The sequence below is a fragment of the Balaenoptera physalus genome (assembly GCF_965194825.1).
Source record: "Balaenoptera physalus genome assembly, chromosome: 13".
Taxonomy (NCBI): domain Eukaryota; kingdom Metazoa; phylum Chordata; class Mammalia; order Artiodactyla; family Balaenopteridae; genus Balaenoptera; species Balaenoptera physalus.
In genome coordinates, this window is record NC_138892.1 from 41,328,898 (window position 1) to 41,342,229 (window position 13,332).

General features: G+C 34.5%; 1 protein-coding gene across 10 annotated transcripts in view; it reads right to left on the bottom strand.

Annotated features, from left to right (window-relative positions):
- Positions 1-13,332, bottom strand: part of NAV3 (neuron navigator 3) — an 867,875-nt gene that overhangs the window by 248,478 nt on the left and 606,065 nt on the right. For all 10 annotated transcript variants that reach the window (XM_082418853.1, XM_082418852.1, XM_082418855.1 and 7 more), the window contains 2 exons: positions 3,268-3,385; positions 2,583-2,635 (listed from right to left, as the gene is read on the bottom strand). In XM_082418853.1, coding sequence (XP_082274979.1) covers positions 2,583-2,635; positions 3,268-3,385 — 171 coding nt within the window. The remainder of the gene's footprint in view (positions 1-2,582; positions 2,636-3,267; positions 3,386-13,332) is intronic.

The window sequence follows — 13,332 nt, forward strand, 5'->3', positions numbered from 1 at the left end:
CTCAAGTGTCCCTACACCTGGTGCCTTATGTACTCAGTTAATATTGTCTAAATATGAATAGCTGGCTGTTATTCATCAATATACCATACATTCATACCATGAGAGAACTTCTATTACTAAAGGCTGAAAATAATCCAATAAAGATTACAAAGTTTGAAATTAAAAAAAAAAAAAGACAATTTGTAACTAGAAACAGTAGCAGACCTAGTTTTACCTTACCTTTTGTTAAACATGAACGCCAACCAAAGGCCATGAAAAATCAGATATATAAAAAGCATTGGCCAAGTAGATCTATGAGTAAGGACAGTGCTCACTGCTACTAACACGGCACTGCTCGGTTGCTACACAATAAAGAAACAGGCAACATCCTGTTTGGAAAAGATGTATGAAATTTATAAGCCTAGTCATGCTATCATAATTCTCTTTCCTCTACTCTCTTGTCTCAGTTAAAATCTGGAATTTTTATTCATTAATAACATAGTACCGATGCCAATTCTTAAGAACAGAGGCAAAAATAATTCAGCCAAAAAAGTTACATTTGTGTCATATGTATTCTGAATCACCTTATTGAAGGCATGCCAATTTCAGATTACAAATTCAACCACATCAAAAAAAATGAGGTTACAAGTCATTGTTACTCAAAATTCAGTGTAATTCTGACTAAAACTTTTTGGCTGGAAAAAAAAAAAATCACCTATTTTATAACATTTGCATTTCTCAGGTTTTGGTTTTTCTGTTTTATTTTGTGTTTTTTTTTTTTAAATCAGAAGCAGAAATATCAACATAACATGTATACTAGATGTTGCATGACATTTGGGGGCTAATAAGGAGCAGGAAGTAATAAAATTAAGAGAGTCTTATACTCATGAGAATATTTTCAGATTTGTAGAATCTTAGGCACAGATGTTTCAGATAAATATCTAAGGACTGCATCTCTATCTATAGTTATGAGTTTTGAAGGTTTATTTGTTTATTATCTGTCATGAAGTAATAGCTTGGCTATTTATTGAACTGTAATCAGAATCAAATTGGAATGACAGCAGAGAACATAAGAGTTTTAGTATCCAACATCTCTTTATGGTTGAAATAATGAAAGTAAAACCAACAGTGTTGGGTTTGAGAAATAACATATGATATTCAGGGACTATAGAGCTTTTTAATATAAAGCCTTAAAAATCTTTTAACAGGTATTAATTCATGAATGTGCTCTTTATAAAGTTTGTAGCAATACTATTCTGCATTTCCATATCAGTTTAGGTAGTAAAGAATGTCCATAATTATATGTTATTATCATGTCATAATTAGGGTTCATTTTACAGATGAGAAATCTGAGGCTCAGAGAAGTTACATGTCTTTCCCATCATTGTGCAGCTTTTATTATAGCAGGGCCTAAAGGTATTATAACTACTTCCAGTAAAACTTCAGGAAATAACTATAATTAATTTTAATAGAGTCGTCTTTGTGCCCAGAGTAATTAGATCAGGAAGTTTCCTTAAAACTGAAATGTTTTACAGAGAATCTTTCTTTAGAGTGATTTTTTTCACAAGAGCGACACAGAGTTCATGACACTGTAGTAGGTCCTTAGAGAAGTGCTTAAACACACACACACACACACACACACAGACGTGCTAGTTAATCACTCTTTAAAAATAAATTCTTTTTATTATTTTGGATTTCAGTTTTCTGACATTAAATAAAGCAGGTCAGCAGGTCAAAGCAGTTCATCATTTTTTTCATTGTTCCAGTTTCTGTCAATTAAGTACTCATTATTTTTATTTTAAATGCCTATTCTATGCTAAAAAGAGTTTTGGAGGAAACCTCATCTTGTGGATTTGGGCTGTCATTCCTGATTATATCTGCTGACATAACTTCACTTAAGGCATTTTGGTTTCATGTTGTCCTATAAAATTAAGTTGTGGCTATTTAATTAAGAAAGGGGTGGGTTTTTATCTCAGCAGTTTATTAATCTATTATTTTATTATAAAACTCTAGGCTTTACCAAGTGGTAAAAATAAGAGAGGGCTGGGGGACAGACAGACCTCTAGATCGACAACTTTCTGGAAAAGGCTATGAATCATATCTCCTAGTCAGTCCCTGCTCAGCAAAATTCCAGCAGCCTGCCCTTAGAGTTATTTCCAAAAGTGTTGAAGAGTCCATGTGTTTACATTGGACTTTGTTATGAGCGAAGAAAATACTATTCGTATATTTTTAAAATGCACATGGCAACTTCTGTTCTTCAAACCAGTTGTTCAGACAAAAAGGCTCCACTTAAAACTGGAAATGGGATTTATTGCCACCAAGACCAGTGTTAAATTATTCAGACATCAGAACAAAAAAAAAAAGGTCAAGAATCTGATCAAACACCTGGAGATTGGTTCTTCAGGAGTCATACATATTCAACCGTATCGATGTTATCACTTCTTCCTAAGTTGCACCCAAAGACATATATATGATAGAATATGATCAAATGGTTTCTTAAACAAGGAGAGAGACATGCAAAAGAAACTTCTAGTCCATTTATAAATGCAGTTAACTCTGGAAGTGAAGACAAGCAATCTATTTAGAATAAACATGATTCTTACCATCTGAGATTGACTCCTAGGACATCCATTGATATCTTCAACTTTTTCATTTGCTAAAGCCAAGAGATAAAATAAAAGAGAGAAAAAAAGAATGACATGCTTAAGCCATGAAGTGAAACACAAAAAAAGGAGACTAAGAAAAAAAGAAAAAAAAAAAAACACACCAAGCACAATGCTGGTGCTACATTCACTCTGTCTCCTAAGCCGTGTACAAGAAGACACGCTTGTTAGCAGCCGTCAGGTCCCTATGCACAAATCAGGCAAATAAAAAAAAAAAGTGAGTGAGAAGGAAGTTGCTGCTAATTCCTTAGCTTGTGCCAAATGACTGCTGGCATGAAACCTTTCACAATTGTCCCTGCTGGATCAGGATATAGTTTCAAGGAATCTCAGAGTGTATGAGTTGCTGCAGCTAACGAAATGCACACATGGGAGACATATGGTTTAATGAAGCGTTCATTTCTGACAATTCAGTGTATGTAAAGATACAGTTCTAGCCATTTAAAAGCATGGCCAAACTGCCTTTTTCAAACATTCTCACATAAACATTTTAATTAAATCACGGGGAGAGCTGCATTAATCTCAGAGACACGTGGACCAAGTTCCTAAGCATCTAAATTAAATTGTATTTTACCGAAGTGCGTGGGCACAGAAACTTTCATGGCTTTTCTCAGAGGGCAGATCTTACCAATGATCTGGATGATTTCTGCTAGCAGTACTCCATCTGCAATGTCTTGCTGCAAATCCTTGATCAGCCGCTTGTGGCCCGATTTTGCCAGGTAGTGGTTGGCCCAGTCCGTGTAAATCTGTTGAACAGAGGGAGGGAAGAAGTGAGATGGGACGAGGGAAAAGAGAGGCAATAAAAATGCTTAAGACAAATGTTGGATTCAAAGGGAAGTTATTCTGGATCACATTCCAGCTTAAGGAGTCATAGCTCCAAAGGAAATAGTTGTAAAATAATTTTTAAACAGCTCTTTCCCCCACTTATCTCTTGTTTCAAAGGGGGATGACTCACTCTTTTTTCAAAACCCGGGACTAGTCACTTGTGACACAGCAAAACTCCCTTCCTGGATGACTACTGAGGAAGCTCCTGTTTGCAAATCAGTTCGAGTTTTTACTCTCTTGCCCCTGGTTCTATCATATTGAAAATAATCTGCCTGTCCTTGTAAAAGGAAGCCACCTGGATTGATTTATACCAGAATCTTACTATAAAAATGTGTGTTTCTCTGAGAAGACTTTATTAAATTTGTCACGTGAGATACTGTATGTGACAATATTTTGGCATCATTTTATGAAACAATTGCAAATGCCTAAGCTATTTTATTTGAACTGTCATATCCCATTTCAGCCTCTTGAAATGCATTTATATAAGAGAATAGAGGAAGCAAATGCAGTTATTACATAGAAATTATAATACAGAATTGAGGAGCAGATTCTGAGCCATAAGGTTGGCGATCTACATAAAGTAGAGGTGTCCCTCGAATCACAGATTATGATAGAAGAAAAAAACTGAAACTGTCCAAAAAGTTCACAAAAATAAAATGTTACTAATTTTTCAAATGTTATAGGCACTTACTGATGTAATGTAATCTAAATGTAAGGAAATAAATAAGTTAAGACTTTAATTTCATGAATGGCTCATATGGACATATTAATACATTTATTACAAGGCAGACTATAATATGTGATATGATAGAAGATTGCAAAATTTGAAATGAGAATAGAGGAGGACAATTAACTGAGAAATATACACATAAAAATGTGTTATAGAAGCACTGGAATTAGTACTGGACACATAATAGAATCTAAAGATAGGAAGTGAAGGAAAGGGCTTTCCCCACAGAGGGGACAAGATACAGAAAGGCAGAGGAAAAAAGGAATCAAGGGCACAGTTGTAAATTATATAATTAAGGCAGGATGCCTGAAATTATGACAAATTAGACTGGAAAGGTAAATTGAGCTTTGTAGTCATGAGCACTAAGTGCCAAGCAAAATGTAAAAAATGCTTTTTTTATTTCTAACAAAACTAATACAAGTTTTTGTAAAAATAAAATAAAAGTGTAGAAACTGAGAAATGAAGGTTTCCCCATAACTTGCAACCCTACCCACTTTTGAATAACTTGGTATAAATAGTTCTAGAATTTTTTCTACGCCTACACACTTCACCACATGACACAATATTACACACACATACACATACTCATGATAGAATGCGTAACCAAATCTGGCTCAATTTTACGTATCACTGCATTTTTCAGTTTTTTATGGAACAGTATTTTAATAACACTTCTAAAACCATTTCGCATATATTTTCTCACTATTTTTTATGTAATATTATACATAATATCAATCCCCTGTTGAAGGATATTTAATTTTTTTAAATGTTTCCACTGCATCTAAATTTGTAAGATACATCTTATATATGTATCTTGGCACATTCATATACTAGTATTTTTTACAGGACCAAAACCTAAAAGTGGGACCACTAAGTTTTTTTAATGTATCCTAGGTACAAACATTCCAAAATACAACATAGAAGAAAAAGAGGGTGTTTCTTTATTTTAGAAAATACAAAGTGGCATCTTAATGCATATGTAGTGGTATTAAGTGTCCTGAAAGACATAAATAATTTGAAGCATCGTGTTGCATAAGAAAAACATATATGAGGGCAACACTACATCTTTCTCCATGTTCATGATCTTCTTTATACTGAAGATATTAAAGTGTGAGAAAAATCACTTGCACAACTGTCTCCTGAATTAGAAAACAAACACATGATTTCTAGATAGACACTTTTATTTGGTGATCATTTTCCTCAAGATTTTAGTCTGCTTGTGTTATTGTAAAATTTTAATTTTATAAGGATTTATACTGTTTAGAATATAAAAAATTGAGCACTTTCCCTTCATCTACGCATCAATCAAATGATAGCATTAATTGTTTGGTTTCTAGTAGAAATTTCAGGGCGAGCCAGGCTTGATTTGTGCCTATCCCCTAGGCAGTGAATTATAAGCGCCAGTTAATTGACTTTAAAGGATCCACAAAGATGAAGAACATGAGTTCTGTAGTCAAGCAGACCTGGCTTTGAGGCCCAGCAGGCCACTTGCCACCTCTGGGACATTGAACAAGTTGCTTATCCTTTCTAAACCTGATGCCTCATCTGCAAAATAAGGATAATAATAATACTTACATTATAAAATTGTGTCAGGAATAAATAAGATACCACTTGTAAAGTGCCTGTCACAGAGTTAGCCCTGAAAAAAGGTCTGCTGTTATTATCATTTCATGGCATCTAAGTGTTATTTGCTATGATGGCTTTCCAACAAATATGTGTTGATGTTATCATTTTGCAAAGGTTAAAAAATTTGTAAGTATTGGCGGTCGAAGACTGGAGAAACTGTATCGTTGCTTTCTTACACTACTCACATCTCTGACTCCTGCTATCTTATTCACTGGGGCCACAGATCTGTCTGCCATCCAAACTCAGAGGAATGTATCCAATTTTAAGGCTGTGATGTTCTCATCCAGGCCTGCAATGCCTCCATCATGACACAACCTCCAACAAACTCCATGTTGCATGGATTCTTCTTTTTTAATGAAGGCATTAAATTATGGAAAATATATTCATTTAACATTTATTTAAATATACGCAGAATGGAATGTATTAAAAATAAAAACAATAATACTTTTCTTCTCCAAATGCATGTCAACAGTGCCTTAGCCTCTATCCAAATCCCTCCTGGGACTCAGGTGAGAAAACAGATGGGAAACCAGCTGGTTGGCTTCAAGACCTTGTTGGGATAGCCTCTGGCTGAGCTCATGAAACATGTTTTCACTTGGTCCAGGATTCCTTCTAGAGGAATCCCAAGCCTGAGTGCTTTGACTCGTCCAGCATCTCTAACACATGAAACTTTGCTCAGATAGTAGCTCTGACTTAGCTGCAATCAGAAAAATCTATTCAGATTAAATAAATGAATTTAAAAACTAAGTCCCATGCACTTTATTTACTTACTCTTTCTAACAGACATGTGTAGAAGATACCTGATTCAAGTTAATCAGTGATTTTCAAAGGGTTATAATCTAGATTAGGAAATATAAAACAATTACAAAGCAACTTATACATATATTTAAAATTAAATATATATAAACTTATATTTTCCTGTCTTTTAAAAAATAAAAAATTAAATTTAAAAAAGTGGACATATGAACTGTGTCTTTAAGGAGACAGTTTTCAAGCAAAGGACACATGGTATATAAATATATATATTTAAAACTCATCAATAAACTTTCTGTAATAACCTGATGAGAGAAGATACAAGCAACCTTGTCAATCATCATTAGAATCTGTTGTTCAAATAAACACAACAGAATGGTGAAATCATGTCCGGATTTTGGATCAGAGCTCCAAAGTTGCCCTTGATTCATTCCCATAAAAATAATCACAGTATTTAACCTCTTAGCCTCAGTTGAATGAGTGAAATGTGTGGTACTTATTTCGTAGGATTATGGTATGAATTATAGTTTTGTTTTTTTTTAGTGAAGAAACTGATATAATTGGAAATAATATCATATCAATCGTAAATCAATATTTGGTATTTTCTACAGCAGGGTCATTGAGTGTTTAAGTCATCAAGGTTGTGACCAAAGCTTTAAATATCATTTACCTTAAAACATCTGAGGAAAGCTGGCTTCAGATGTTTAAACTGCAATATTATGAATATAAATGTCATCTCATGCAATAATTATATTTCAGTTAATTCAGAAGAATTAATGAGATTACATTTACCAAAGTGCTACTTAGAAACTCTAGCACAGTTGTATGTTTAATAATGCATTTACAGTAATTTAAAATAACAGAAATTAAAGGCACAATGGTATACTTTATATTTCATATTTATCAGCATGGGTTTTAGGGCCTATTATGCAACAGCAGGTATTCTTTAAGGAACAGTCTATATGGTTGGAATTTCTGCTCTGCCCCTCAATATCCATGTGGATACCAACTGAACATTTATTTCCTCTCAGTGTAAGATTTTTCTCATCTGTAAAATGGCAATAATAGTATTACCTATTAATGAGATTATTGTGAGGAGTTAATAAATTTATACTTTTGGAACATGGCCTTTCACTTACTAAATATTTGTTAAATGTCAAATAGTATTATTAGTTCACATTTTCATATTTACATTAATCATAATTAGTTTATTAACATTATACAAGAGTATCTTTGTCAAACCCTTAAATCTTAGCTGTCCACCCAAATGTAGTTGACCTAACTAATTAAGGAAAACCGCTGCAAGTTGTAATGATCTCTTAATTATTTGATCCTATAATATTTCTTTTACAGTGCTAATTTTTAAATTATAAAATAATAGGGTCAAATAGAAGGCAATATTCCTGATTTCAAGCTATACTATAAAGCTATGGTCATCAAAACAATATGGTACTAGCATAACAACAGATAAATAGACCAATGGAACAGAATTGAGAGTGTAGAAATAAAACCATGCATATATAATCAACTCATATTTGACAAAAGAGCTAAGAACACTCAGTGGAGAAAAGGCAGTCACTTCAATAAATGCTGCTGAGATAATTAGATAGTCACATGTGAAAGAATGAAACTGGACCCATATTTTATGCCACTTAAAAAAAATTAACTCAAAAATGGATTAAGACCTGAAACCATGAAACCCCTAGAAACAAATACAGAAATAAATTCCTTGACATGGGTCTTGGGAATGAAGTTTTGGACATGACATCTAAAGCACAAGAAACAAAACAAAACAAAACAAAAAACAAGTGGGACTACACCAAACTACAAAGCTTCTGCACAGCAAAAGAAATCATCAACAAAGTGAAAAGACAACCCATGGAATGGGAAAAAATTATTTGCAAACAGTATAATCTGATAAAGGAATACCTAAAATATATAAAGAAATTGTACAATTCAATACCAAAAATACAAATAACCCAATTAAAAATAGGCAAAGGATTTGAATAGACATTTGTCCAAAGAAAATACATAAAATTCCAACAGGTATAAGAAAAGATGTTCAATATCACTAGTCATTAGGGAAATGCAAATTAAAACCACAGTGTGATAGCACCTCACGCCTGTTAGAATGGCTGTTATCATAAAGACAAGAGATAACAAATGCTGACATGGATATGGAGAAAAGGGAACCCCTGTGTACTACTGGTGGAATTTTAAATTGGTATAGCCACTAGGGAAATTAGTATGGAGGATCCTCAAGCAGTTAAAAATAGAACTACCATATGATCTAGCATTTCTACTTCTGGAAATATATACAAAGGAAATAGAAACGCTAACTCAAAAAGATATCTGCGACCCTGTGTTCATAGGAGCATTATTTACAACACCTAAGACATAGAAAAAAACCTAAGTGTCCATCGATGGATGAATGGGAAAAAAAGTTGTGGTACATATATAGATATATAAAATATAGATATATAAATTTATACACACACACACACGATGGAATGTTATTCACTCATAGAAAATGAGGAAATCCTACCATTTGCCACAATATGAATGAAACTTGAAAGCATTATGCTAAGTGCAATAAGTCATGCAGAGAAATACAAATATTGTATAATCTCACTTACATGTGGAATCCAAAAACAAATGAAAAAACCTCATTGAAAAAAGATCAGACTTGTGGTTACCAGAGGTGGAGGGTGGAGGGCGAGGGGGAATTGGAGAAAGGTGGCAAAAGGTACAAACTTCCAGTTACAAGATAAATAAGCACTAAGGATGTAATGCGTGGCATGATGACTACAGTTAATACTGCTATATGATACATAGGAAATTTGTTAAGAGAGTTAATCCTGTGAGTTCTCATCACAAAAAGACTCCCCCTCCCATTTTTTTTCTTTTTACTGTATCTATGTATATGAGAAGTTGGATGTTAACTGAACCTACTGTGGTAATAATTTCACAGTATATGTAAACCAAACCATCAGGCTGTATGCCTTAAACGTATACAGTGATGTATATCAATTATTTCTCAATAAAACGGCAAATGAATAAATAATAAACATGGCTGTAAAAAAAAACAAACAAAAATAGAAGACAAAATACAGACATCATACTGCTTTTATCCTGTTACAGTAAAACAACATCAGAAGATCTACTTTGGTTCTCCATTGCGTCTTAAACTTTTGTTTATGATGATTTTTTTTTTTTTTACTACCGACAATATAATGCACTGCCTTTGCATATCACAGCAAACTGCTCCTGAATTTTTTAACCATAATTCAGTATTTGACGAGTGTATTGTAAGTAACCTGACAGTTATATAAAAATGATTATGACTGTTTTTGTTACTGCATACACTACACTGAGGTATACAAATGTTTCAATGAGACATAATAATTTATTTTTAATGAGTGCTAAATGATCAAAGAAATGTAAAGAAGTAGGTGAGGAAAGGCAGACTCTTCAGTCAAGAGCCTATTTTAACAGAAAGACACTAACCTATAACCTACTTAGAAAATATTATAAATGAAGTCAGATGATTTTAAATATTAGTTGAGCTGGTTTCAACCCTGCATTTATTTATACACATTAGTTTCTCCCCAACATTCAAGGAGTAGTGATATATTCCCATAAGCACTGCTCTCTGGTTTAGTCAAATTACAGGTTTTGAGAAGTCAAATAGGCTCTTCTAATCCATAGCAGAAAGAAACTGTTTTGAAAACCAACAATTTCAACAGTAATAATTGGGCTTTCACATTACATAAATCAGCAAAGGACTAAGCACATAAAAGATAAGCCATAAATGGTAGATTAGGGAAGAGTGACCAGTGATGAAAGTATTTTTTCCCACAAAGAGAAGAATTAGTCCTGGGAAAAGAATTGGAAGGAAGGGAAGGTGCTAAGATTCGACCTAACAGGCCACCTCTCTGGGTGGAGTTTCATAGTAGCATCTGGACCCGAGAAGGACTCACAAAGCATAACATCTACCAAAAGTTTATGGGAGAGCATCCATTTTTTCTTCCAATTCCTGAGAACCATATGGGATTTTCTAAGGGAAAGCAAGTGATCCCAGAGTGTATTTGAAATCAGGACAGGAAGAATGCTTAGACCTAATATGGGAAAGGACAGAAAGCAAGAAATATGTGAGCACAGGTTATGATAACTCCAGTCTGACAGACATCATAAATTTCACCACTTACCGGACAGTGGCACTGATGGGCACTAATGGCCCATAAGATGTGGCATCATGGTGCCGTGGTAGTAAGTACCCTTGTTCACCAACCCTCCTCAGACTATCACTTCAGGGAGAAAGATGTACAAGGGAAGGAGAAGAATCTGAAGTTGACTGGGCCTATTCTGATAGGACTGAACTTTAAACCAGAAGTAACTGAATACTTTGAATTGGGAAAAATAAATTTTCTCCTGCTGTACAGAAATAGACATTTGAGAGGTGAGCTTATATATATATTCTTTTTTTTATAAAAATAGAATCACCTCTTTGTTTATTATTATTATTTTGGTCACGCTACGCAGCTTATGGGGTCTTAGTTTCCCGATCAGGGATCAAACCTAGGCCCCCTTCAGTGGAAGAGCAGAGCCGTAACCACTGGACCGCCAGGGAATTCCCTATATATTCTTTTTAAAAGCTATAATTTTGTACACCTCAGTGTATGATTCAAAACTCCATGAGTGATAGGCAATGTTGGGCAAAGGAGATTAGAAAAATTACGGTATGGAATTAAGACCTGAAACATGCTATTTATATTCAGTTTGAAATCTGATCACAGTCTGGATCTTCAGTTGCTATCACAGAACTGATATGACCAAAAGATCCATGGAGTTCAATGTCAAGACTCTTGCAGACCTTCTAGAAATCTCAATACTGACGGCTATGAGGGACTATTATAAAATGAACCCATTAAAAGCTTTTGATAATATAAACATCATCACAATATATGTAATAGATTCACCAAGTAAATGGTTCAACTCAGCTAGTTTATTTCTCAGTTTTTACATCAAGGAAAATACTATTAATGAACTTTTAAAAAAAATTTCAAGTTTGAAGGTTGATTAAAAGTGAATATTGCTTTGTGACCACCTAGAGGGGTGGGATGGGGAGGCTGGGAGGGAGGGAGATGCAAGAGGGAAGAGAAATGGGAACATATTGTATATGTATAACTGATTCACTTTGTTATAAAGCAGAAGCTAACACACCATTGTAAGGCAATTATACTTCAATAAAGATGTTTTAAAAAAAAAAAAGTGAATATTGATGAGTCAACAACCCCAGAAAATCAGAAGAAGGTCTATGAAAGCAGGTAAATTCTAAAGTAAACATAAAATAAACTCTAATAATTTCCTTTTGCTTTTTTTCTTTATTTCTCACACCCAATCTCTGACCCAGTTCTGTTAATTCTATCTCCTTAATATCTTTTGACCCTTCGGCTCCATTACTGCTGTAATTATTCTGGTTCAGCTTTTCATCATCTCTCACCCAAATTGCTTTAAAAGTCCTAGAAACTGTCTCTAAATTAGGCAGGGTATGCACTAAACTATTCTATACACTATAGATAAGGACTGCTTTAAAATGCAAATCTGATAAAGTAATTTACCTTCCTACCTAAAAATCACAAGAGAGCTCACACTTGACTTCAGAATAAAAGTTTCCTTATGAAGCCAATTTACTCCAGTTCTTAAAAGTGAATTTGTTTAAAGAAAAATGGCCAAAAAAAAAAAAAAGAGAGAAAAAAGAAAGCCACAACTATGAAGGTCCTAGAAGAATGATGGAAGATTGAGGAATGCCATCCAAAAGGATGAGCTTTGACAAGCAGAGAGAAGGGGAAAGCATATTCCATATATATATATATATATATATATATATATATATATATATATATGAAGAGGGATAGTGAAACTTATTAAGGGGCAGAGGTGTGTTTCATATTCTGAATTCTGAATTCTGAATCCATTTGGTCTGAATAATTCCACTTGGTCAGAGCACGAGGAAGAGGCACATGGAAAAGCTAGAGAGAAGACAGGAGTCAGGCAGGGGTCCTCTGTAAAGTAAAGAGGGCTGTATCAATATTTTAGGTAAAAGCTTATTTTTATGTAGGAGGCATAAAAATGACAGATATGGGGCTTCCCTAGTGGCGCAGTGGTTGAGAATCTGCCTGCCAATGCAGGGGACATGGGTTCGAGCCCTGGTCTGGGAAGATCCCACATGCCGCGGAGCAACTGGGCCCGTGAGCCACAACTACTGAGCCTGCGCATCTGGAGCCTGTGCTCCGCAACAAGAGAGGCCACGACAGTGAGAGGCCCGCGCACCGCGATGAAGAGTGGCCCCCGTTCGCCGCAACTAGAGAAAGCCCTCGCACAGAAACGAAGACCCAACATACCCAAAAATAAATAAATAAATTTAAAAAAATTCCTATATTCTTTAAAAAAAAAAAATGACAGATATGGCTGTATTTCTGAACTCTAGCTCTGGTGTAGCTATGAGGGATAGAGAAAAACAATAAAGGGAGACTGCTTAAGAGGCTAAGCCCTAAGATGTAAGACTCCCACTTTCTGGATGGTAAAATAAATACTTTTCCACCATGTATTTTCTAGGAATTCTCCCTTAAGACAGCAAGAACAAAAACCGAAAGCTCAAACTCAGTCTCCTATGACTACAGTATATGAATATAGAAATCAGCTGAAAGAGTGATACATGATTTAGCAAAGAGGAGTAAAGGAACATCAAGCCCACGG